The 23798-nt window shown below is 44.3% G+C and overlaps 1 protein-coding gene across 2 annotated transcripts; it reads left to right on the top strand.

The window, feature by feature from the left end:
- Nucleotides 1–11959: 11959 nt before the first annotated feature.
- Nucleotides 11960–21964, top strand: LOC120662093 (DDT domain-containing protein PTM-like). 2 transcript variants are annotated; one of them, XR_005670182.1, is made up of 10 exons: nucleotides 11960–13036; nucleotides 13125–13724; nucleotides 14323–15382; nucleotides 15472–15757; nucleotides 15845–15969; nucleotides 16039–16508; nucleotides 17489–17517; nucleotides 17788–18396; nucleotides 19783–21171; nucleotides 21590–21964. XR_005670182.1 is itself a non-coding variant. In XM_039941190.1 (9 exons), the coding sequence occupies exons 1-9, from the start codon at nucleotides 12126–12128 to the stop codon at nucleotides 20775–20777; spliced, it is 5085 nt and encodes a 1694-aa protein (XP_039797124.1). In that variant the 5' UTR covers nucleotides 11960–12125; the 3' UTR covers nucleotides 20778–21175. The 2 variants fall into 2 exon arrangements, 1 of the variants encoding a protein (XP_039797124.1); XM_039941190.1 differs by lacking the exon at nucleotides 21590–21964 and having other exon boundaries at nucleotides 19783–21175.
- The last annotated feature ends 1834 nt before the right edge of the window (nucleotides 21965–23798 follow it).

Raw genomic sequence — 23798 nt, 5'->3', positions numbered from 1 at the left:
ATGTCAAACCAAATTTTGTTAGACTCCTTGTGAGGTGTAGTTTCCAGTGGTGCAGGTTGTTCACATGATTACTTGCTGATGGTTAGGGTTTTATTTCGATTTCGTGCTTGCTGTCCAAAAGGTGGTTTAGTATAGAACTTTTTGCTGGAAAGTGATAAAATAGCAAAACCAGTTTTGTTAGCTTTGTGTTGATGCCTAGTTTCCAAGATAATTTTCTTGGATTTGTTTAGTTTAGTTTGCATTCCTTTTCTGTTTTATTTTGCTTAGAGTAGCTGAAAACGGTTTTATTTATGGTTAAGTCTAGGAAAATGTTTTTGCTGCAAAACCAATTTTCTTGAGTTCTTTGCTTTGTTCTCTACTTGTTCAAATTGTTTCATGATTTATGCGTGTTGTTAAGATCATTTCTTAATTCTTGCATCGCATTCATGCATTTTAGTGACCGGATCGTCGGAGAACGAACCCGTGGAACCCGCCGAGTCCGTGGAGCCCGAACCCGGAGTCCCGTTCGTGGTCGAGTCTGAAGTTAACCCAGGCAAGCAGCTAAGCATTTTCCTTGCACCTATTTAATCTGATTTAGTTAGCTATCTCATCGGGTACTGTTGGGTTATATATTATCTATGTATTGCATCCTTGTACCTACTTTGATGCACTAGCCATCCTTGAATTGTTTAACCATGTCCTTGCCACGTGTTAGTCAGCTAATAACTTAATTTGACTAGATGCTTAGTTTTGCTTTGAATACTTGTATAACTTGCAAGAAAGGATTGGGTTAGAGTATCACATTTACCATCCATCCTTGATCGCACTTGGGAAGCTGGGATAAGTGGAGTGTAGTAGCGAGGTTCGAGCGGAATGGTAGGGCCTAGAGAATGAAGTCACATGGGCATAGTCCGCTTGGATCGATTAAGGACCGAGTGGATGCCATCGGCCTTGAGCACCTTTCCGTGCTACCACATATCCAATATAATGGAACGGATGAGCCAATTACCTTCTTTGACTTGATCATTGATGTGCAGTCCTAGCTACGTGGCTACAGGCTATGCAGAGAGGCTTAGTGTGTCCCCAGGTGGACTTATGTGTAGGAAAGTTTAGAGATGTCCCTGGTGGAACTAAGTCTCTACTCGTAAGCTAGGTGTGAGGTTCAATGATCGAGCCTTGTTGGGAACGGTTGACGTGAGTACCCCCTTGCCCGGCGTGATCGGTTGGGTGAGTCGCATGGTCCTCGCGTCGTGTGGGTAAAGTAGTACACCCTTGCAAGGTTAAATCAATTCGAATTGCCGCGCTCTCGGATATGAGCAAGCTCTTGGTTCGCCGAATTCCTCTTAGAGAGTTTCGGTATTGTTGGTTTTGGAATCATGTCTTGTTAATGATCTATTGTTTAGTATTTTACTCTCTTAATCAACTAAAATTGTTTGGGGTTGGGCAAGATTAATTAATTCTGCTAGGTGGTAGTGTAAAGAGCTCATGCTTATGCAATAATTACTTAACTTAAAGCTTTTCTTTGAGCCTTTGCATGATCCTTGTTTATTTAATCGCGTAAGTCTTGCGGAGTACCTTTTGTACTCAGGGTGCTTTCTAAACCTAGTTGCAGGTGAGCCAGAAGTGGTGTTCGGCCATTTCTACCCCGCTGATCCTAATGCGGGGGAAGAGTAGGCTGTTGCTGCTGTGGTGATGTCCTTGAGCAAGGCATCATCATCTTAAGTAGGTTTTATCGTAGCTGAGCTTCGGGAGAGCATGTATTTTCAATAAGCTCTAAATCTCTGTTTAATATGACTCGCGTGAGCCCAAGGCTTGTAAAGTGAAGCTTTAAACCCACCTATGTTGAACTTGTAATATTAAGTCTCGAACTCTGGTTTTTATATAACTGCTCTTTGTGGATTGTTGGCTATGTATTCGATTGTATACGGTATGTGCATATGCTGATCCTGGGCGTATGTTGGAGCACATACCGGGACTACCGGATTTGGTATTATTTTGAATGAATGACGTGTCGGTTATTCGTGTCTCTAGATGTGGGATAACACGTGGCTCGCTCTACGGCAAGCACGTGTTAACTCTCATCTGGGTGATAATGACCGGCGGTTCATTTAAAATAGTATCAAATTGGGCGGTTCTCACAACGGGTATCAGAGCTGAGTTTCCATGAAGTGAACCTAAAATTTGCTTAGTGGGTTGAGAGTTAAATAAAATTTGATCACTTGCACTAATGTTTACTTTTGCTAAAACTTTGAACTTAAGGCTGGTTGCTACCTTTCTTCCTTGGTCTTAGAGCTATTTCTTCCTTAATGCTTCACTTGTTTAATTAAGATATGCTTAACCTCTCTTGTCTGCATGAGTAGCGGTAGCGTAGGAAAACCCTTTCACCTGCTGGAAACCTTTTGAGCCTTTTTACCGGAGTTGAGAAGGTGGGAATCACCCATTGTCCTGAGCGCTAGTAGGTGGGTTGTAGCGCTGTTGGACAATGCGGTTGTTGCGGATCGTAAGTGAGTGTTAGAACGTTAAGGCGTGCTCACGCTGTGAGGAGACGTCATGTTGCATTCATACCTCGCATGCATGCATATTTTCTTGTGGTTTTCAAACCTGCATCTAACTAATCTAGTGTGTCGTGGTCTAGTTTTCGCTGATCTCGTTCTTGCTAATCTTAGTGGACCAAATCTGCTCTATTTCTTAGAGTTGCTATTCCGGTGTTGATCATGTGTTAGATTTTTATCTACACATTGTCTTTCCACCCTGCCTTTGTGTATCATCCTCTATCTTTCATTCCTGACCGCTAACCGTTTTGTTTATTAGCAGGATGGTGTTGCGTTCGGGAAATGAAAGGGATGGTGCCAGTGGTTCGGGTGGTAATAACCACCGCAACAACGAGGATCCCCTTCCTAATCCTCCAGTTCACCCAAACCTCGCGGACGTCCTGGCCCGACAAACTGAACTCATGGCACACCTAGTCAATCAGTTGGGCAATCCCGGCAATAATGGTCCAAGAGCTGAGCCTCAAGTGAACAGGTTCGGAGATTTCTTCCGCACCAACCCGCCTATCTTCCGTGGCTCCAAAGATCCTCTGGATGCCGATTTCTGGCTCAATGTGATTGAAGAGAAGCTTGATCTTATTGAGTGTGAGCCCCATGAGAAGGTTCTCTTTGCTGCTCATCAACTTCATGATGCCCCTGGGGCTTGGTGGCGGAACTTCAAGGCATCTCACCCTGCCAACTACCGCTTCACATGGGAGGAGTTCCGCACAGCTTTTCGCTCCTTCCATATTCCCAAGGGTATCATGGACATCAAGAAGAAGGAGTTTCTGAATCTTACTCAAGGAGGTCGTGATGTGATGGCCTATGTCAATGCCTTCAACACTCTCTCCCAATATGCACCTGAAGAAGTGGCCACCGATGCCAAGAAGCAAGAACGCCTGTATGATGGGCTCTCTGCAGAGTTGCAAGACAAGCTCTCTACTACCAAGTTTGAAGACTTCAATGACTTGGTGAATATTGCCATTAGAGCCGAGCACAAGATGAAGAATCTGGAAGCAAAGAACAAGCGTCCTGCTCCTACCTCAGCAGGCGGTAGCTCCTCACGTCCACGTCTGGGGCCTTCTCCTTTTCCACCTCGGGCGCCGGGTGCTCAAGCTCCACGTCCTATGTGGATTGTGCGTCACCCTCAACCTCCTCAAGGACAAGCTCCTAGGCCGGTCAGTGCTTATTGGAACAACCCAGGTGTGACCGCAAAGGGTCCGTGCTTCAATTGTGGTGGCTTAGGCCACATCTCTAGGGACTGCCCCTCTCCGAGGCGTGGTGGTGCCTTCAATGCACCTAGGCCCAATACTCCTCTGCCTCAAGCACAGCGTCAAGAAGCTAAGCCACAACAAGCTCCTAAACGTGGCCGTCTTAACTACACCACCGCTGAAGAAATTCCGGAGAATGCTGAAGTACTCATGGGTACGCTCCTAACCAATTCCCACCCTGCTATGGTTCTTTTTGATTCTGGAGCAACTTTTTCTTTCATCAGCAAGAAATTTATGCTGCATAACAAGCTTGAGATGCAAAACCTACAAGTGCCATACCATATAGAATCACCGGGTGGGAAAATCATTGCCAAACACTTTGCTAGTGAGGTTCCAATTCTCATTGGGGGAGTTACCTTTCGAGCCAATTTTCTCATTCTAGACAAGCTAGAGTTAGATGTGATTCTTGGGATGAATTGGTTGAGTAAGCATGACGGAGTTATTAAATGTGGGCCCCGCGCCGTTGATCTTTTGCACCCTTCTGGGAGTAGAGTTGTACTGTCCCTTGCCAAGGTGGAATCTTGTTTATATGCCTTGGCGGGTACCAAAACCACGACGTTGGAAGATATTCCCGTGGTTTGTGAGTATCCGGATGTCTTCCCAGAAGAATTACCGGGTATGCCTCCTGATCGTGAGGTGGAGTTCGTCATAGAGCTCAAGCCCGGAACTGCTCCTATCTCTAGACAGCCTTACCGAATGCCTCCCCATGAGTTGAAAGAATTGAAGAAACAACTCAAGACTTTATTGGACAAGGGTTTCATTCGTCCGAGCTCCTCTCCTTGGGGATGCCCGGCTCTTTTTGTGAAGAAGAAAGATGATAGTTTACGGTTGTGTGTTGATTACCGTCCGTTAAACGAAGTCACTGTCAAGAACAAATATCCTCTTCCACGGATTGATATCTTGTTTGATCAACTCTTTGGAGCTCGTTATTTTTCTAAGATTGATTTAAGGTTGGGTTATCATCAAATCAAAATTCGAATTGAAGACATTCCGAAAACGGCTTTCTCTACTAGATATGGTCTCTATGAATTCACTGTCATGTCTTTCGGCCTCACCAATGCACCGGCTTATTTCATGTATCTGATGAATAGCATCTTCATGGAGGAACTTGATGTCTTTGTGATCATCTTCATTGATGATATACTCATTTATTCTAAGACCAAAGAAGATCATGCTCGTCATATTCATATCGTTCTCCAAAAGCTTAGAGAGCATCATCTTTATGCCAAGTTTAGCAAATGTGAGTTTTGGCTTGAGGAAGTATCTTTTCTTGGTCACGTCCTCTCCAAGGATGGTATTGCTGTAGATCCTAGTAAGGTGCAAGATGTTCTGGATTGGAAGCAGCCACAGAATGTCCATGAGGTTCGGAGTTTTCTGGGACTTGCGGGATATTACCGCCGGTTCATAGAGAACTTCTCTAAAATTGCGAAGCCTATGACCGAGTTATTGAAAAATGGGGTCAAGTTTGAGTGGTCCCCAGCCTGTGAAGAAGCCTTTCAAACCTTTAAGGATCGCCTCACTACTGCTCCAGTTCTTGCTCAGCCAGATATTTCCAAGAGTTTCGATGTTTATTGCGATGCTTCTCGCATCGGTCTTGGTTGTGTTCTTATGCAAGAAGGCCGAGTAGTGGCCTATGCTTCTCGTCAACTCAAGCGGCATGAAGAAAATTATCCTACCCATGATTTAGAGCTTGCGGCTGTTGTCCATGCTCTAAAGATATGGCGTCATTATCTGCTTGGTAATCATTGCAACATCTATACTGATCACAAAAGTCTCAAGTACATTTTCACTCAATCTGATCTAAACATGAGGCAACGTCGATGGCTTGAACTGATCAAGGATTATGATATGGAAGTGCACTATCATCCTGGTAAGGCAAATGTCGTCGCTGATGCACTAAGTCGGAAGGCTCAATGCAACTGCTTGACCATAGCTTCTCCTGTGCATACTCTCTGTGATGATCTTCGGAAACTCGGAATTTCTATGGTCAAAGAAGGTTATCTTGCTACTCTTACAGTCCGATCTGATCTTTATGATCAAATTAAGGAAGTCCAAAAGAAGAATAAAGGTATGGCTCGAATTCAGGAATTAATGAGGGAGGGCAAAGCTCGGTGTTTCTCTACTGATGATCAAGGAGTTATATTCTTTGGGAAGCGAATTGTGGTGCCAAAGGATTATAAGCTCAGGCGAATTATCCTTGATGAAGCCCACAGTTCTCAATTTTCCATTCACCCAGGTAGTACAAAAATGTATCAAGATCTCAAGCAAAGATTTTGGTGGACTCGCATGAAGCGAGAAATCGCTCGGTACGTCTCTGAGTGTGATGTTTGTCAAAGAGTTAAAGCCGAGCATCTTAAACCAGCTGGTACTCTTCAGCCCTTACCTATCCCATCATGGAAATGGGAAGAAATTGGAATGGATTTCATCACTGGATTACCTAGGTCTTCTCAAGGATATGATTCTATATGGGTAATTGTGGATCGATTGACAAAGTCTGCTCATTTTCTTCCAGTGAAGACTACTTATCATGCCAAGCAATATGCAGAGTTATATCTCACTCGCATTGTCTGTCTTCATGGTGTTCCTAAGAAAATTGTCTCTGACCGCGGTCCTCAGTTTGTTGCTCACTTTTGGAGAAGTCTTCATGAAGCGATGGGAACCGATCTCACTTATAGTACTGCTTATCATCCTCAAACCGACGGTCAAGCCGAGAGAGTGAATCAAGTCTTAGAAGACATGCTTCGAGCCTGTGCTCTAATCTATGAGAAGAAATGGGTTACATGCTTACCATTCGCAGAGTTTTCTTATAACAATAGTTATCAAGCAAGTATCAAGATGTCTCCTTTTGAAGCCCTTTATGGAAGACGGTGCAGAACTCCGATCAACTGGTCCGAATCGGGAGAAAGGCCTTTCTATGGTCCAGACTTGGTAAAAGATGCTGAGGATCAAGTCAGAATTATCCGTGAGAATCTTCGCATTGCTCAATCTCGTCAGAAAACTTATGCTGATCGTCGTCGCCGAGAACTCCATCTCAAGATTGGTGATTATGTCTATCTCAAGGTTTCTCCATTTAAGGGCACTCGCCGTTTCCAAGTCAGAGGAAAATTAGCGCCACGCTATGTCGGACCTTTTCGAATTATCAAGAAAGTTGGAGCAGTGGCTTATCAATTGGAACTTCCTCAATCACTCTCCGCAGTGCACAATGTCTTTCATATCTCTCAGTTGAAGCAGTGCCATCGTGTTCCAGCTGACGCCGTCGACCTTGAGTCACTTGATCTTCAACCAGGTCTTACCTACGAAGAACATCCAATTGCCATTCTTGATCGAGATGAAAGAAAGGTGAAGCGTAGCATGGTGAAGTTTGTAAAGGTTCAATGGAGCAATCATTCCGAAGATGAAGCCACTTGGGAGCGTGAGGATCGATTACGTCAAGAATACCCGGAATTCTTTTCCGATGAGTAAGTTTTCTCCCTACCACCCCCACTTTCTTGATGAAGCTCAGTTTCCCAGATATTGTTATATGTGTACACAGTCACCATCAAGAAAACCCTAGGAATGTCTCACATCACATCATCCCTGCCTTTGTGCATCATCTCTTAGATGTTTATCTTGTCTAGGTAAATATGGCCTCAACCTAGTCCGAGTTTTATCCTTCCCCTCTTGTCTACCTAAATCTCGGGACGAGATTTTCTTAAGGGGGGGAGAGTTGTCACAGCCCTGGAAAAAAAAAAGGAAAAAGAAAATAAAATCCTCCGCCGGGCCCCACCTGTCAGCCCCTTCCCTCTCCTTCTCTGTTTTCTCCCGCGCGCCGCGGCACGCGTCGCCGCCGCCGGCCATCCTCGTGAGCCGCGCCACGTGCCGGCCATCTTCGCGTCCCGTGCCACGGTCGTCCTCCCCCACGCCCTTATCCGCGCCCGGTCGACCCCGTTCCCTTCCAACCCAAACCCTAGCCCCCTCCTCCATTGACGCCGCCGCCCCGAGCTCCCTCCTCGCCGCCGATTCGCCGCTCACAGTGAGTCCCTAGTCGATTCTTCGCGGGTGGAGCGTCTCCTCGCTTCCCTCGACCCGTTCCACCCCTAACCCGGCCCCTTCCCCTCCCCTGCAGGGCCGGCGACGAGCGCCTCCGCCCGCCGCCGCCTCTGCTCGTCGCGCCACCGGTCCGCCGCCGCTCCTCGCCCGCATCGCCGCCGGTGAGCTTCGCCGTCACCTAGGGCACGCCATGCGCCCTCGCCCCGAGCTCCTCCAGCCTCGCCCCGCCGCGCCGCCGTCCGCCGGCGCCACCGCGCCGCGCACGCGCGCGCGTGGGCGTGCCCAGGCGCGGGGTCAAGGCAGGCTTCGGCCTTGACCCGGCCTGGTGGTGCCGCCCGGCTCCCTGGGCCCACCTGTCGGTGGCCGGGGTGGCTACCTCGGGTGTACCTAGCGTTTTAGCTAGGGTTTCTTAGGTTCCATATTTCTGCAATCTTCCAAAATTCATAGAAATTCATGTATAGCTCCAAAAATTGTGAAACTTGTTTTGTTGAGTTCCTCTAGCTGAGATCTACTTAGGAAAAATATTGTTTTGCATGTTACTTTGCTGTATATTGATCTATAGTTTTATCTTGCAAAAGTGAGTTTATTGCTTGGTTATTTGTGTACTGCTAGAAAAATGTCAAACCAAATTTTGTTAGACTCCTTGTGAGGTGTAGTTTCCAGTGGTGCAGGTTGTTCACATGATTACTTGCTGATGGTTAGGGTTTTATTTCGATTTCGTGCTTGCTGTCCAAAAGGTGGTTTAGTATAGAACTTTTTGCTGGAAAGTGATAAAATAGCAAAACCAGTTTTGTTAGCTTTGTGTTGATGCCTAGTTTCCAAGATAATTTTCTTGGATTTGTTTAGTTTAGTTTGCATTCCTTTTCTGTTTTATTTTGCTTAGAGTAGCTGAAAACGGTTTTATTTATGGTTAAGTCTAGGAAAATGTTTTTGCTGCAAAACCAATTTTCTTGAGTTCTTTGCTTTGTTCTCTACTTGTTCAAATTGTTTCATGATTTATGCGTGTTGTTAAGATCATTTCTTAATTCTTGCATCGCATTCATGCATTTTAGTGACCGGATCGTCGGAGAACGAACCCGTGGAACCCGCCGAGTCCGTGGAGCCCGAACCCGGAGTCCCGTTCGTGGTCGAGTCTGAAGTTAACCCAGGCAAGCAGCTAAGCATTTTCCTTGCACCTATTTAATCTGATTTAGTTAGCTATCTCATCGGGTACTGTTGGGTTATATATTATCTATGTATTGCATCCTTGTACCTACTTTGATGCACTAGCCATCCTTGAATTGTTTAACCATGTCCTTGCCACGTGTTAGTCAGCTAATAACTTAATTTGACTAGATGCTTAGTTTTGCTTTGAATACTTGTATAACTTGCAAGAAAGGATTGGGTTAGAGTATCACATTTACCATCCATCCTTGATCGCACTTGGGAAGCTGGGATAAGTGGAGTGTAGTAGCGAGGTTCGAGCGGAATGGTAGGGCCTAGAGAATGAAGTCACATGGGCATAGTCCGCTTGGATCGATTAAGGACCGAGTGGATGCCATCGGCCTTGAGCACCTTTCCGTGCTACCACATATCCAATATAATGGAACGGATGAGCCAATTACCTTCTTTGACTTGATCATTGATGTGCAGTCCTAGCTACGTGGCTACAGGCTATGCAGAGAGGCTTAGTGTGTCCCCAGGTGGACTTATGTGTAGGAAAGTTTAGAGATGTCCCTGGTGGAACTAAGTCTCTACTCGTAAGCTAGGTGTGAGGTTCAATGATCGAGCCTTGTTGGGAACGGTTGACGTGAGTACCCCCTTGCCCGGCGTGATCGGTTGGGTGAGTCGCATGGTCCTCGCGTCGTGTGGGTAAAGTAGTACACCCTTGCAAGGTTAAATCAATTCGAATTGCCGCGCTCTCGGATATGAGCAAGCTCTTGGTTCGCCGAATTCCTCTTAGAGAGTTTCGGTATTGTTGGTTTTGGAATCATGTCTTGTTAATGATCTATTGTTTAGTATTTTACTCTCTTAATCAACTAAAATTGTTTGGGGTTGGGCAAGATTAATTAATTCTGCTAGGTGGTAGTGTAAAGAGCTCATGCTTATGCAATAATTACTTAACTTAAAGCTTTTCTTTGAGCCTTTGCATGATCCTTGTTTATTTAATCGCGTAAGTCTTGCGGAGTACCTTTTGTACTCAGGGTGCTTTCTAAACCTAGTTGCAGGTGAGCCAGAAGTGGTGTTCGGCCATTTCTACCCCGCTGATCCTAATGCGGGGGAAGAGTAGGCTGTTGCTGCTGTGGTGATGTCCTTGAGCAAGGCATCATCATCTTAAGTAGGTTTTATCGTAGCTGAGCTTCGGGAGAGCATGTATTTTCAATAAGCTCTAAATCTCTGTTTAATATGACTCGCGTGAGCCCAAGGCTTGTAAAGTGAAGCTTTAAACCCACCTATGTTGAACTTGTAATATTAAGTCTCGAACTCTGGTTTTTATATAACTGCTCTTTGTGGATTGTTGGCTATGTATTCGATTGTATACGGTATGTGCATATGCTGATCCTGGGCGTATGTTGGAGCACATACCGGGACTACCGGATTTGGTATTATTTTGAATGAATGACGTGTCGGTTATTCGTGTCTCTAGATGTGGGATAACACGTGGCTCGCTCTACGGCAAGCACGTGTTAACTCTCATCTGGGTGATAATGACCGGCGGTTCATTTAAAATAGTATCAAATTGGGCGGTTCTCACAGGCACGGCGCTGCAAGTTTTTTTTTTCGAACAACTTAAAAAAAAATCGAACAACTTGCGGCGGCGCAAGTTTGAACAGAGCTTGCCCTTGGCGGGGAAACTGGAGAGGTGGCGGGAGCGGACAGAACGCCATCGATCCTACTCCTACTTCTTTCGAATTTGCAACGGCTACTGAACTTACCACACAGACCAGTACCTAACAAGTAACAAAGATCAATCTAGTGGACCGTATTCAGTGCTGTGGTAATCTTGAGTCTATGTCGATCCTATTCGCGTAGCAGGCACCGAATACTTCGGCCTAATGTTCCATCATCAAATAAACACAAATTATTTAGCTTAGAAGGAGATAGTACGGAAACACTGTCAGAGCCGTTCCATACTCAACCTAACTCAAAGATTTAAACATCCCATATGAACAACTTTCCTTCGATCCACCTTGATCTCTTCCGTTACACACTTTTCTCCGTTTCTAACACCCTTATCCGAACCTTGTTCTCTCGAGGCTGCCACCCACGCTCTTGTTAATCTTTCCTGGGTTTACATAAGGCTAAAAATTCCATAATGACGCAACTGAAAAGGTCTTTCACTATAGAAGATGATGGTGTCGTCAAGAAATTGACGAGCCTACCGGTAACAAGAACCTGCTCCGCGTAAAGACCATGTCTATAAATCATATGTTTCTAAAAGAAAGAACAATATAGGAGAGGGCGAAATGAGCGTAGCTCAGCTGGTAAGGTTTCTTATGGATTATGGTGAAACCCACCCATCCATATCTGAATCCTCAACTTGGCACATGTGCTCGCATTTTTCTAAATTTATTTGAGAATTTAACCAGCGCTATTCTTTCAGCGATAGCCTGGTAGGCGACGTGTTTGTTGATAGCAAGGTACCTGTGATGACTTCCTTAATCTCGAGAATCTGTCGGTTCAATCTCTCGAAGTTGCTCATAGGATTAGAGTTGTGTGTTTTCATACAGGGTGAGTGTGTGTATGTGAACGTCGGTGTTTTTGAGTTGGTACAAGAGGAGAAGTTTGTTATTAGCAATGCTATTGACCCAGGGCAAAGTGCTCAGTAATACTACCGTTGTAGGCAACAAAGCGCGCGTAGAGGAGTAAAGTTTTACCCACAGCGCCAAAATAGCAAAATTCTGTCTGACTACTTCCCAGAGGACTCGCGCTCCATCCATATTTTCCATTTCAAATCAAACGAAGGCACTTCCCGTGTCACGGCGGAGCCAAACATTTTCCCTCCCAAAGCGCGCCGTACTCTACACAAACAAACCCATTTCTACCTTGCTCGCGCAGAAGAGAGTCTAGTAGTCTACTAACTGAAAGGACTCGCAGCGCACCCGAGCGCCCGAGACTGCGAGAAATATAACACGCCTCTCCTCCCCTTCCTCTTCCCCTTCTTCCCCTCCCCCCCACCCCTACGGACGCCAGCGAGCCCAAATTCCCTGCCCCCACGAGCCCTAATCGCCCGCCGATCCGCACTTGCGCCAGCCGCCGCGCCCGATCCGCCGCCGCGCTGGCCTCCCCGCGCCCCAAACCCTAGGAATTCCGCGCGGGGGTCGGGCGGGCGGGCGGGATGGAGGCGCTGGTGGGGAGGGCGGTGAGGAAGGCGTTCCCGGGGTTCGGGACCTACGCCGGCGTCGTCGAGTCGTACGACGCCGACGCGGGCTACTTCCGCGTGCTCTACGAGGACGGCGACTCCGAGGAGGTCGACGCCGACGAGATGGCCGAGATACTCGTCGGCCCCGCGATGCCGGAGGCGCTGCAGCGGACGCCGCCGCGGGACGCCGCGGGGAGGCGGCCGAAGAAGCGCCGGCGCGGGGACGAGGAGTCGCCGTCCCCGGCCACGGGGCGCACCGTCGTGCTGGCGGTCCCCGCTGGCGGCGGGTCGTCGGAGGATGGGGAAGTCGAGCCCGCGACGCCGGCGGAGGCGAGCGGGGTGGCGGAGAAGAAGAGGAGGGTCAGTCCAGGGCCCGTGTCGTCGTCCCGGCCGCTGCGGCGGAGCGCACGCCAGGCGAAGGCGGCCGAGCGGGCGGCCGAGATGGAGGCCGCGGCGGCTGTGGCGGCCGCTGCAGAGGTCGCCGAGGCCGAGGCGGCCGCTGCTTCCACGCCGCAGCAGTCTGGGAGGAAGCGTCCTCGTGGAAATGGAAGTGGACGCTATCGGTCTGTCTCCAGGGATTTGGAGGAAGCCGCTACGCCACCGAAGCCGGTGCTGCCACCGAAGCCGAACCTGCCACCGTCATCGCAGGGTTTGGATTTGGGCGGCCTCCCTGTCCTCGATGTCTTTCAAGTGTACTCCTGCTTAAGGTCATTTAGCAGGCAACTGTTCCTGAGCCCGTTTCCACTGGATACATTTGTGGCTGCGCTGCATTGCTCGTATGTCAATCCTTTGATTGACTGGGTGCATTTTGCTCTATTGCGAGCTCTCAAGAGCCAGCTGGAAGATTTCGCCAATGAAGGAGATCCGTCGGCAGTACACTGCATTAGGTAAAATGCCATTCTCTGTATCCTAAGCTTAGAGAGCTTTACGTGACGAAAAACATGTTTCTCAAGTTACCCACTATTGTCTTCGTAGGAATCTTAACTGGGAGCTGTTAGACCTAGCAACTTGGCCAATCTATCTTGCTGAGTACTTGCTAACCAGGGGTACAGAATTGAGGTATGGTATGATGCTTACTGACTTAAAGCTGTTGAGTACAGAGTACTATAGGCAGCCTGCAGTGGTGAAACTCGAGCTCCTGCGTTCACTCTCTGATGATGTTCTGGAGATTGGGGCTATACGGTCAAGGATGTCAGAGTTGGATGGAAATGACGAGGGCTTCAGAAGCACTGGTTTAAGAAGAAAAAAGAGGGGCTCTTCTGCCAAGGGTGCAGCGGATTCTTTCCAGTCTCCAGAAGGCTCTGATGAAATGGATGACGGTAACAGTGATGAATGTTATCTTTGTGGCATGGATGGTAATTTGTTGTGCTGCGATGGCTGTCCAGCTGCCTTTCATTCAAAATGTGTGGGGGTGGTGGAGGATCTATTGCCTGAAGGTGATTGGTATTGTCCTGAATGTGTAATACAGAAGAATGATGGATCAAGAAATATGGCAAGTCCTATGAGAGGAGCAGAGGTTCTTGGAATCGATCCACATGGCCGACTATACTTCGGCACTTGCGGCTATCTTTTGGTGTAAGTTGTCATCGATCCCTTCCTCTGGTACATGTATCCCTCTGCTATATTGCCCTCATGTACCGTACTACCGTTCAAAATATAATTTTGACGATTACATTGCTCTAGTGCTCTGCTCTTCAGATATGAAGTCACTTTAGGATCTAGGAACAATGATATAAGCTCTAGCATTTTTCTCTTGTCTGAGCTTTACCTAGGATGTTCTATTTGTCTTGTTTCTTCTGGGTGGCACATGTCCATAGAACACGTAAGCTGCAAGTCTGCAACAATCATATGATTCTTTCTATACTAGCTGCTGGTGACATGTGAGCCTAGTAATACATTGTGGAATTAGCAATGGTTTGACTTTCGGCATGCTAGGTAGAGCATACCGTGATGTTGTATGATACCACAATAAAAGTATGATTTGTGTGCTATAGACTAGCACTTTTTACTAAAAGAAGGAAAGTATTGTATTAAGATTCTCTGGAATGAAACAAGAAAATTTGTGATACCCTGATTTAGTAAGCAAGACATGCTTATGCTTTGATCAATCCTGTATGTATCGGGTAGTTACTTCTTGCTGCATTAATAAACAAAGCATCTTCTGAACTTGCAGGATTGACTCATGTGAGGGTGACCCTCCATGTCATTATTATGGTCAGGTCGATCTTCATTCCGTTGTTACAGTGTTGAACACATGTCATCTTTCATACAGATCAATTGTTAATGCAATATCTTCATTTTTCGGTACTGCAATTGAGTCATCCAATCTTAACGGTCGGTATCAGAGTAGCAGGGAATGCAGTACATCTGATGCTGAGACAAACTGCAGATATTCATCACGATTGAAGCAACATAATGAAAACGACCAATTTATGGTGGAACAGGACAAGTCTTTTGAACAACTGGACTCTGGAAAAGCTTGTACCTCAAATTCTGATCAATTGGATCAAGATTTGTCACTCAAGAGCATCACATTTAGATCTGCACTTATGTCTCGAAGTGGAAATGCTGCTGAAGGTGATTCAAATCAAATACCTCAAAATAGATCCTCAAGTGCTAAGACTGATAACTGCAGTTCCCAGGAAGACATTGTTTATTCAGATGCTAATGATTTATCTTTAGAGAATCAGAAAGATTCACCACCTAATAAAAAACAAAGTGATTGGCATCTCCTTTCAGATCTTGTTAGATACATAAACTATTACAGCTTTGGTCAAATAGCAGCTTCAGCTGCTGAAGAGCTAAAACATAAGCTGTCTGAAAACAAGGAAGTGAAGAAACCTGTTCAGGATGCACTCTCCTTCCATCTGAGAACAATTTGTAAAAAATACGCTAACATTTTTGCGCTAACTGATCAAAAGCTTTCTGCCGAATTGCTTAAAGAAAAATGTGGATGGTGCAACTCCTGCCAAATCAGTGGCGGCGTCGACTGCATTTTTGGAGTAACTGATGTTAAATGTATGGAAAGTCATAAGCCACATACTTTTGGCCTCGGAGCAGTAAAAAATATGGAAAGTCATATCATCCTTGCTATGCGCAGCATTTTGTCAATTGAAGAAAGGTTGAATGGTCTGCTGACTGGCCCTTGGCAAAATCCACAATATAGCATTTATTGGCGTAAGGCAGTTCTCAAGGCTTCAGATGTATCATCTCTTAAGCAGCCTCTTCTAATGGTACAACTTGCCAGATGCTTTATTTTTGTGTTTTCCCCCAAATCTGTATACCTTATAATGATGCATGCTTTTCTGCTCGTACTTTGCAGTTAGAGTCCAGTCTGCGACGTGTTGCCATTTATGTGGAATGGGAGAAACCAGCAGACTCTGTTGAAGTGGTTGGTTCTGCAGCTCAGATACTGGTCCGTTCATCTAATAAATCTCTAAGTCATGGAATTGCTAGAAAGCCTGGGAGAAAGCCATCGTCTAATGGTGAACTTAAAGTTGACTCTCGTGATGTTGGTGTTTATTGGTGGAGGGGTGGAAAATTATCTCGTCAAGTGTTTCATTGGAAGAGGTTACCTCAGTCTCTGGTCCACAAAGCTGCTCGGCAAGGTTTATGAACAATCTTCCGTCAATTTTCAGATATTCCTTTTCTACTATTGTATTTGCACTAAACCATTTTGACCTGGTATGCTTCAGCGGGACGTAGGAAAATTCCCACGATTTTATACACCGATGGTTCACAATTTGCCCGGAGGTTCAAATACATAGCTTGGCGAGCTTCTGTGGAAATGGCAGAAAATGTGGCCCAGCTCATTTTGCAGGTAATAGCTTCTTGTTGAAAAGCAATCAGTAAAATGGTCGCTGAATTGTTTTCTACTGTGTGCCTGCAGATTAAAGAGCTTGAATGGAATATCAAGTGGACTGAGATACTGGGCACTCTCCCTTCTAGCCTCATGACCAAGGAAACACAGAAAATAGCAAGGCTTTTTAAGAAAGTTATAATTCGCAGAAAACGCATAGAAGGAACAAATGTTGAATATCTACTTGATTTTGGAAAGAGAGAGAATGTTCCTCCTGTTATTTCTAAACATGGAATAAAATTTGAGGAGCCCTCTAGCGAGAGGAACAGGTACTGGTTAAATGAAGGCCATGTCCCTCTGAATCTGTTGAAGGCATATGAAGCCAAAGCGTTCGCTCGCTTACTGAAAAAGAAAGAAACTGATGAACTTCCTAAGACTAAGAAGATGCGTGACTCCAAACCCAAAATGCTAAAAAAGACTGGGTTTGCTTACCTCTTTGAAAGAGCAGAAAAGAGATCCCACGGGCTTTGTGGTCATTGTAACAAAGAAGTGGCTGCAAGGTATGTCAAGGATGCTTATTTTTTCTTCTCCCTTTTAATATTTTCTTTTATTTGTTTTTCAACCACACTATACTCACCCCATCAAATTATTAGTAGCAATTGTAAATGTTTAATTCAGTTCAAACAAACTAACTAAAGCTTGTGCATTACATCCAAATTGTGATTTTTTTGCAATTCATGATTTTCTTGTGCCTATATCTGTTGCTACTTGATACAGTGCATGTGAGTAGTACATGTTAGATAACTTTGATATGCAGATTAGGGCCCTAGTACAGTGACATTTTGAACTATTTTATTCTTATGCCTTGTATACTCTGATCAGCTATGGACATTTTCAGTTATTTATTGCTTTCAGATACAATCATTATACTTATACTTTGTAGCAGTGTTTATCAGCATGTTAATAAAATTCTTACATGATTGGATGTGTTGTGTTAGATATCAATGTTGTTTTCTAAACAATCTAGGTGCACAATTACCAATCTAACTAATGGTGCTATTTCTTGAGAAGTCATTTAGGGAGCTAATTACTCTGGAAAACTTGTTATAGTATATATTTTTCTAGAGTTCTAGGGGGGACCCACCCCATATGCATTGCAACAGGACCAAAATAGTCAGAGTTTAGAGTTCAAAGTAACTGAGCGACACACGCATGAGCAAAAACACTGCACCTCCACACAGAAAGGTTCTAAGACAGCAGTAGAGTAACAACTAACAACTAGGAAGGATGACAAAATAACACACGCTTTGCTTCCAAACGGAACCATGGCACATGAATTTTCAGGGGCGCATCGGATCTGTTATGGTATATATATGAACCATGTATGGGAGTTCTGACTCTTGCAGCTATTTGTTTGGCCAATAAAATCTGGCATTGTGTTCTAAGTGTGGCAACATATTTGTTATTTGCTTTTGTATCGTGGTAAATTCTTTTGACTTGTTAATCTAACTCTTTCTCTCTCTCTCTCTCTCTCCAACAGTGAAGCTGTGAACTGCCAGTATTGTGCAGGTATGCCCTGTTGCACGTAGACATCCTTTGCTGTTTTGCACAACCATAATTATTATCCTCTAAGTTCATATTTTTATATGCACTTTCTGAGGTGTCCTATGTCTGCCATTGGATAAAGAAAAATTTCTATTAATTGTTAATGTTGCACTAGCTAAACAATCAACTGTTAAGTTTTCCTTTTACTTTGGTTATTGATGCTTGAAGTTTTGTTGAGACTTGAGAGTTATTCCAATGTCTGTCACTTATTTACTTTTATGTTATTCGATGCAGCTCTCTTCCATAGAAAACATTTCAAGGTTCCTAGGGGTGCTGCAGATGCTGTTTATGTTTGCAACAAGTGCTTTGCTGAAAAGATCTTAAAGGTGAAGTCTCCTCAGAAAAAGGCTGCACCAAAGAAGCCATCTCCTAAAAAGAAGCAATCACGCAAGATTGTGACTAGGAGAAATCAGATAGTTCTCAAATACAAGAAAATTGGCAAAAAGGGTAAGCGTGGTCGGCCAAGGAAGAACCCACTTGCTCCATCAAAGAATGAATTGCCAAAGACATGTGAGAGTGAACCATCAAATGTGCTAAAACATGAACCAGCAAAACGTATATCAAAACGATTGTATGACAAGTACATGAAAGGCAACACAAATGTATCCGAGCATGCTGCCAGCTGTCGCAAGAGGAAGCGGACTGCTTTGCAGTATTCATACTGGTTGAATGGCCTTCGATGGACACAAAATCAACATGATGAAAGGGCAAAAAGTTTTAGGAAAGAAAGAGTAGTTTTTCCATCGGAAGATGCTGAAATGTCTGAAGTCAGCCCAGTATGCTGTTTGTGTGAGAAATGCTACAGTGAAGAGGATATTTATATTGCTTGTGAACAATGTGAAGGTAAGCTAGGCTTTACTTGAATGACATATCTTCGTGATCTTGGAACAACTTCATGGCCAGTTAGCTTTTAAGAGCTAAAACAATCTTCTTTATTATGTGTTTAAATGTTTTCATGTAGTGTGGATAGTAGGTAGGTACCTATCAATTTAGGTGTTCATCCTCTATGAAACTATTTAGCTATTACCACATGCATTCATTTTTTTTTTGTCATTTTAGCCTTGGGCACGGATATTATGGAAAGTTCTACATGTCCCTATCTCCCTACTAAAGTTGTGTCACTTACTATTCCCCCCGCTTTATAATACTTGGCACTTTTATCACATTTTCCTTCCCTCATTTTTGGTACTGCATGTTTCCCAATGTATCATTTTTCAATTTTGCCCTTGTGATAAATCAAGAGGTGTGGTTGTGCCACTGCACTAATCAGCAGTATTCCAAAGCTTGAAAGGGAAAGCATTGCAATCTTTGTAGTGGGAAAACACAAAAGCCACGGTAACATTGACGCTGATGAGATGGCATGTGTTCTTGTGCATATCTAGAGAACGAAAGAGAACATTTTTTTCAGCTGGCACCAGCAGCTAGTTTAGGCAGCTGTTACAAAGTATCCAGAACATCCCATGCTACGTATCAAATATTCCTTCATAGCGTCGCAAAGCTTGAAAAGAAAACTGTTGCAGTCTTTTTAGAGGAAAAGCAAAATTGGTGATAACATTTGCACCAATGAGATAGCTCATATGCTTGCACTTATGCTGAGAACGGAGGAAAACATTTTTCAGCTCGCACCAGTAGTTAGTTTGGGCAGCTGTTACAGGGGTAATTGTCCATCCCAACTCAAAAAATGATTCCCTAATTATGCGTGCATTGGTCAAAAGTGCCAAGTATTGCGAAACACAGGGAGTGCTTCATTGAGTTAGCTTGTTTCGGCAACCACCTGTTATGACCAATGAGTAATTGAATTGATCATCGGAAAATGCAGCAAGCTTTAAATGGAGTATATGCACGTCCTCAAAGCCCTATAATGTCAAAAAGTAGAGAAAACTTTTTAATAGCTAAACGACAAAAAAGAACGGAGGTATTAATTTCCTGTTCTTCTAAGCTACTTTAAGTATTTCTGTTTGTTTGTGTTGCCTATGCAAAGGAGCATCCTTCCTCATGACTCAGCAAGGGGAGCACTGTAGTGCTCTTATGTCCTACAGATTAATTTAAACCAACTGCAAAATGTATTGTTTGTAGAGTAGTAGAAATTTGTGACTTCCACTTGGTCAAGTAATTGTTGTGCATTTTATATGTTGGATCTGTACAATTTTACTTTGCCGCTCTTTGTGTCTTGGGAAGCTTTCCATTTTTCCATCCTATAATCCTTACTGCATTTGCTTTTCCTTTCAGATTGGTTTCATGGGGATATATACTCTGTTACCATTGAGAATGTGAACAATCTCATTGGTTTCAAGTGCCATAGATGCCGCCTGAGAAGTCTACCTGTCTGTCCATATGCACAGACTCTAACAATTCTGAAAGGTCAGTCAGATAAGGATCATGGTATCAAGTTTGTAGAGGACGAGGAAGATAGCATAGACAATTTTGTAGAGGAAGAGGTCCCCAATTGTCCAAATGATCTTGGTGCTCTTGGTAGTCAGAAAGATCTTCATGATCATTGCAATCTGAAAGAGGTTGACATTGAGAAAACGCCCAATGGTCATATTACCAAGAAAGAGCTCAGTGATAATAATTGTCAAGAAGAGCTGAATGATCATAGCAATCTGAAAGGGATTGACACACATAGCACCGAGAAAGAACTGGATGCTAATAAAAGTTTGAAAGAGCTAGATGCCCATAATGAATTGAAAATGCTTGGCTGTCCTGGCTCTGAGAAAGAGCTCAACAATCACATCAATCTGAAAGATCTGGACAGCTGCAGGACTGACAAACAGGTTAAGAATCATATTTGTCTGAACGAACTAGATGAACATTACAATTGGAAAGGGCTTGATGACCATAAAAGTCAAGAGGAGCTTGATGGTACTGCAAGTAGCAACTTTGCTACTGAAGAAACACAATGCCCTATGGAACTTGACGGTTTTAATGGCCTGAAGCTTGACAGTAATAACAATTTGGAAGAGCTTAATAATCATAACTGTCCAGAAGAGGGTGATGATAAAAACATTTCAAAAGGGCTGGACAGTAATAGAAGCCAGAAAGATTCAGGTGACTTTCTAGCTGAACACTTAAACAACATAAGGATATCTGGCACAGAGGCATTGGCCGTTACACCTGGAACTGGTTCAGTCAAGGAATCTCTTGCTTTGCAATCCAAGGATGATTCTGAGAAGACTGTTCCTGCTGAGCATGAGATTGGCCTTCAGGTGGTGGTGACTTTATAGTGTACTGTGGACAGTGGAAGTAACCTTTCACCCTCAGCATGAGTACCCTTAGCTCTACAGTTTATTGTTTGCTGCTCCTCTGGTTGAAAATTCTGTTGGCTGTCAACTCAAATTGCCTCACAGCAGTGATCTACAATAAGGGAAAGGATACTTTAGGATTCCCTTTGGGATTATTCTGATTGGACTAGCCAAGCATTAGAATAATTGACCTCTTGAGGTTAAGCTATAGCATTCCCGATAGGGCTGACATAGGGAATAGTTAGGTACCATTTCCTTCCCATGCTTCACATTACCAGAATTTGGAGTCATGTTGCTCAAGGGCATGCAATAATTTTGATATCTCCAATGACAAGCTGCTGTTATTCCGTTGCCCTGTTATATATTGATGTTCAAGGTGAGTCTCAATTTTGCTTTACATATATCCGTTCATATGATGGTTTAAGGCAAATATTTGAAATGGATAATCTTTTATTGCTATGTCTGAATTTGAGATCACGTTGCATTTGACAGTGCATGTTGATTTAGGTTGTCATAGCCCGCTCCCTCCTTCAAAGAAACATGTGCTAATCTTGTCCCATCTTCTTGTGTACAGAACAAGTCACTAATGATCAGCACTGCACGTTGCAAACCTGTAACATGATATGCTGATTTTCTTTTATCAACCTATTTGTTGGTCTATAGTAATTTCATATGATACCAAGTTGCCAAATTCACAAAAGCACAGTTTATCCCCCCAGTATACCACCACATGCAATCAATCATATTATTTTCAGTTGACACTCATCCATCTTGTTTATTCACCATCTAAATAGGAAGGAGACAGCAGTCACTGCCACCGCCAAGCATGAGAAGGCATTCCCTTTCCCCATGATTTCTTTCGTGTCCCCTTAGATACTGCACCAGATCAACAAGCCAACCTGATGATTCATTCTTTCAGATTGCTTCTAACAGTCCGTTGCAATTGTTATTTGTATATGCTGCAAGGGGATTCATCCCGAAAGGGTTAATTAGATTTTGTATAGGTTTGCATTAGCCTTCTCAGCTACAGGGTTAACTCTAGCGTGACATCAGTTTGTACAATGATGTTTTGCTCATCTGGTTACATTCTGCTTCCGTGACGTTATAGAAGCTAACAATACTGGTAGATGTATATCCTACTGTTAGATCATGATCGATTCTTTTCTATATTGCGTGTTCAGTTGTTCAATTGCGTCTCTGGTTTTCGATTGCGGTCTAGCTACTAGTGCTTGTTGACGTCCAATTCTGTGAAAATCCTCCGGGTTCACCTCATGATGTTTATGTAGTTTCTTACTCTTGTCATGGCTTCTGTTGCGGGAATAGTTGTGCTGTGGGTAGAGGCTATGTTGAAATGGTGAACCTGTCAGTTGTAGATGATGCAGTCCTAGGAAAATTTCTCCTGATTTCATACAGGTAGAAACATCACAGCCCAGACATGCCCTCGCACCCCAGTTTCGTTGGAAATGCTCAGCGGGCGCGTGCAGGCTAGTAGCCTCTGTGCGCACGACTGGGCCGAGCGAGCTGGGAGAGGAAGAGGAAGCTAGTTCTTTTCTTGTTTTTATCGGATCTTTGATAATCGAGATCATCATTGGTGGCCGGTCTGGTGGGTAAGGAACTGAAGTCACTCTTCCTTCATCAACGATTGAGGGCGCAGTTGGGTGGTGATCCTGGGTGTGAGATGCAACAGGAATTCGGGGTGGATGATGTTGCTGTTGCTCGAAACGTTTACAGTTATGGGGGCAGTGCCCTGGCTCAGGTTGGTGGGTGCAGGCCAGTCACTCCGTGTAGCTAGGAGCTACACCCTCTACCAACAATTACAAATAGCCAGCTTATTAGCTTCTGCTTCTCCCTTTCAAGGTGCGTGAAATTGGGAAAACTTATACATGCATTACACTGCCAATAAGATGAGAATGAGGGAGGAGAGGGGCAGCAAGGATGAGAGAAGAGGAGAGCGGCAAGAAGATCGGAATGATGGGATGCGTTGTGACTTTGTGAGTCGGAATGGGTACCTCTGGTCGTTAATGATCTCCTGCATGTAGCTCTAGCTCTCTATATGTCCGAGTTCTTGCAGACTTTCTCAGTTCTAGCAAGCTTCCATCATCAACGTACCTGGCTACCATGATCCTCTGTCATCATGTTGATAGCTCGCTCCTGCACTGTGTACATGCTGATCGAAGGGGTTCTGTAACAATCAAAGAAGCAGAGTAGCACACATCATGATCCTCCACTCGTTGTTGTTGTTTGTCATGTTGATAGCTCGCTCATGATCCTCTTTCATCATGTTGATAGCGCTCTTCCTGCACTGTGTACATGCTAAGCGCTAAGACGAAGGGGTTCTGTAACAATTAAAGAAGCAGAGTAGTACACATCATGATCCTCCACTCGTTGATGTTGTTTGTCTTAACCAGGACGGGGTTGGACAACCACTTTGAATGGAACACTCTTTCATGAATCCTGCCGTGAGTAGTTTGGCGAGCCCTAATTTGATGGCGTTTCTCCAGTCCTGGGCGAAATCTGTGTAAGCGTCGCTTCCTTGGCGTAGTTTTAGGGTTGACATTGAGTGTATGGTCGATCAACTCCTTAGAGCATCTCCGGCAGTTTGGCAAATCGAGTTGCCATCTTTGATTTTTGGCAAAAACGTTAAAAATACTACTCCAACAGTTTGGCAAAAGACTTGGCAATTTTTGGTAACTTGGGAAAAACCAGCCTCCAGCGCGTAAATATACGCGCGCGGTTGGCATCGTGATTTCTAGTCAAGTGGGAGGGTGAAAAAAGAAATAAATAACAGAGAAGGGTTCCTGATTTAAGTTTTCAAGAGGTGGAAGGGCATAAATATAATTTTGTTTCTCTCTCAGGGTTCCTGATGTAAGTTAGATCTGAATTTGGCAAGTGAATTATGCCAAACTATTGGAGATAACCTCTTTTTTTACTTGGCATGTCTTTTTAGAAGTTGACAAAACACAAGATATGCCAAGTAAAATATGGCAAACTCTTGGAGATGTT

The sequence above is a fragment of the Panicum virgatum genome, chromosome 2N (assembly GCF_016808335.1).
Source record: "Panicum virgatum strain AP13 chromosome 2N, P.virgatum_v5, whole genome shotgun sequence".
Classification (NCBI taxonomy): domain Eukaryota; kingdom Viridiplantae; phylum Streptophyta; class Magnoliopsida; order Poales; family Poaceae; genus Panicum; species Panicum virgatum.
The sequence above is the reverse complement of the archived record's forward strand: the minus strand, read 5'-3'. Positions and strand labels throughout refer to the sequence as shown.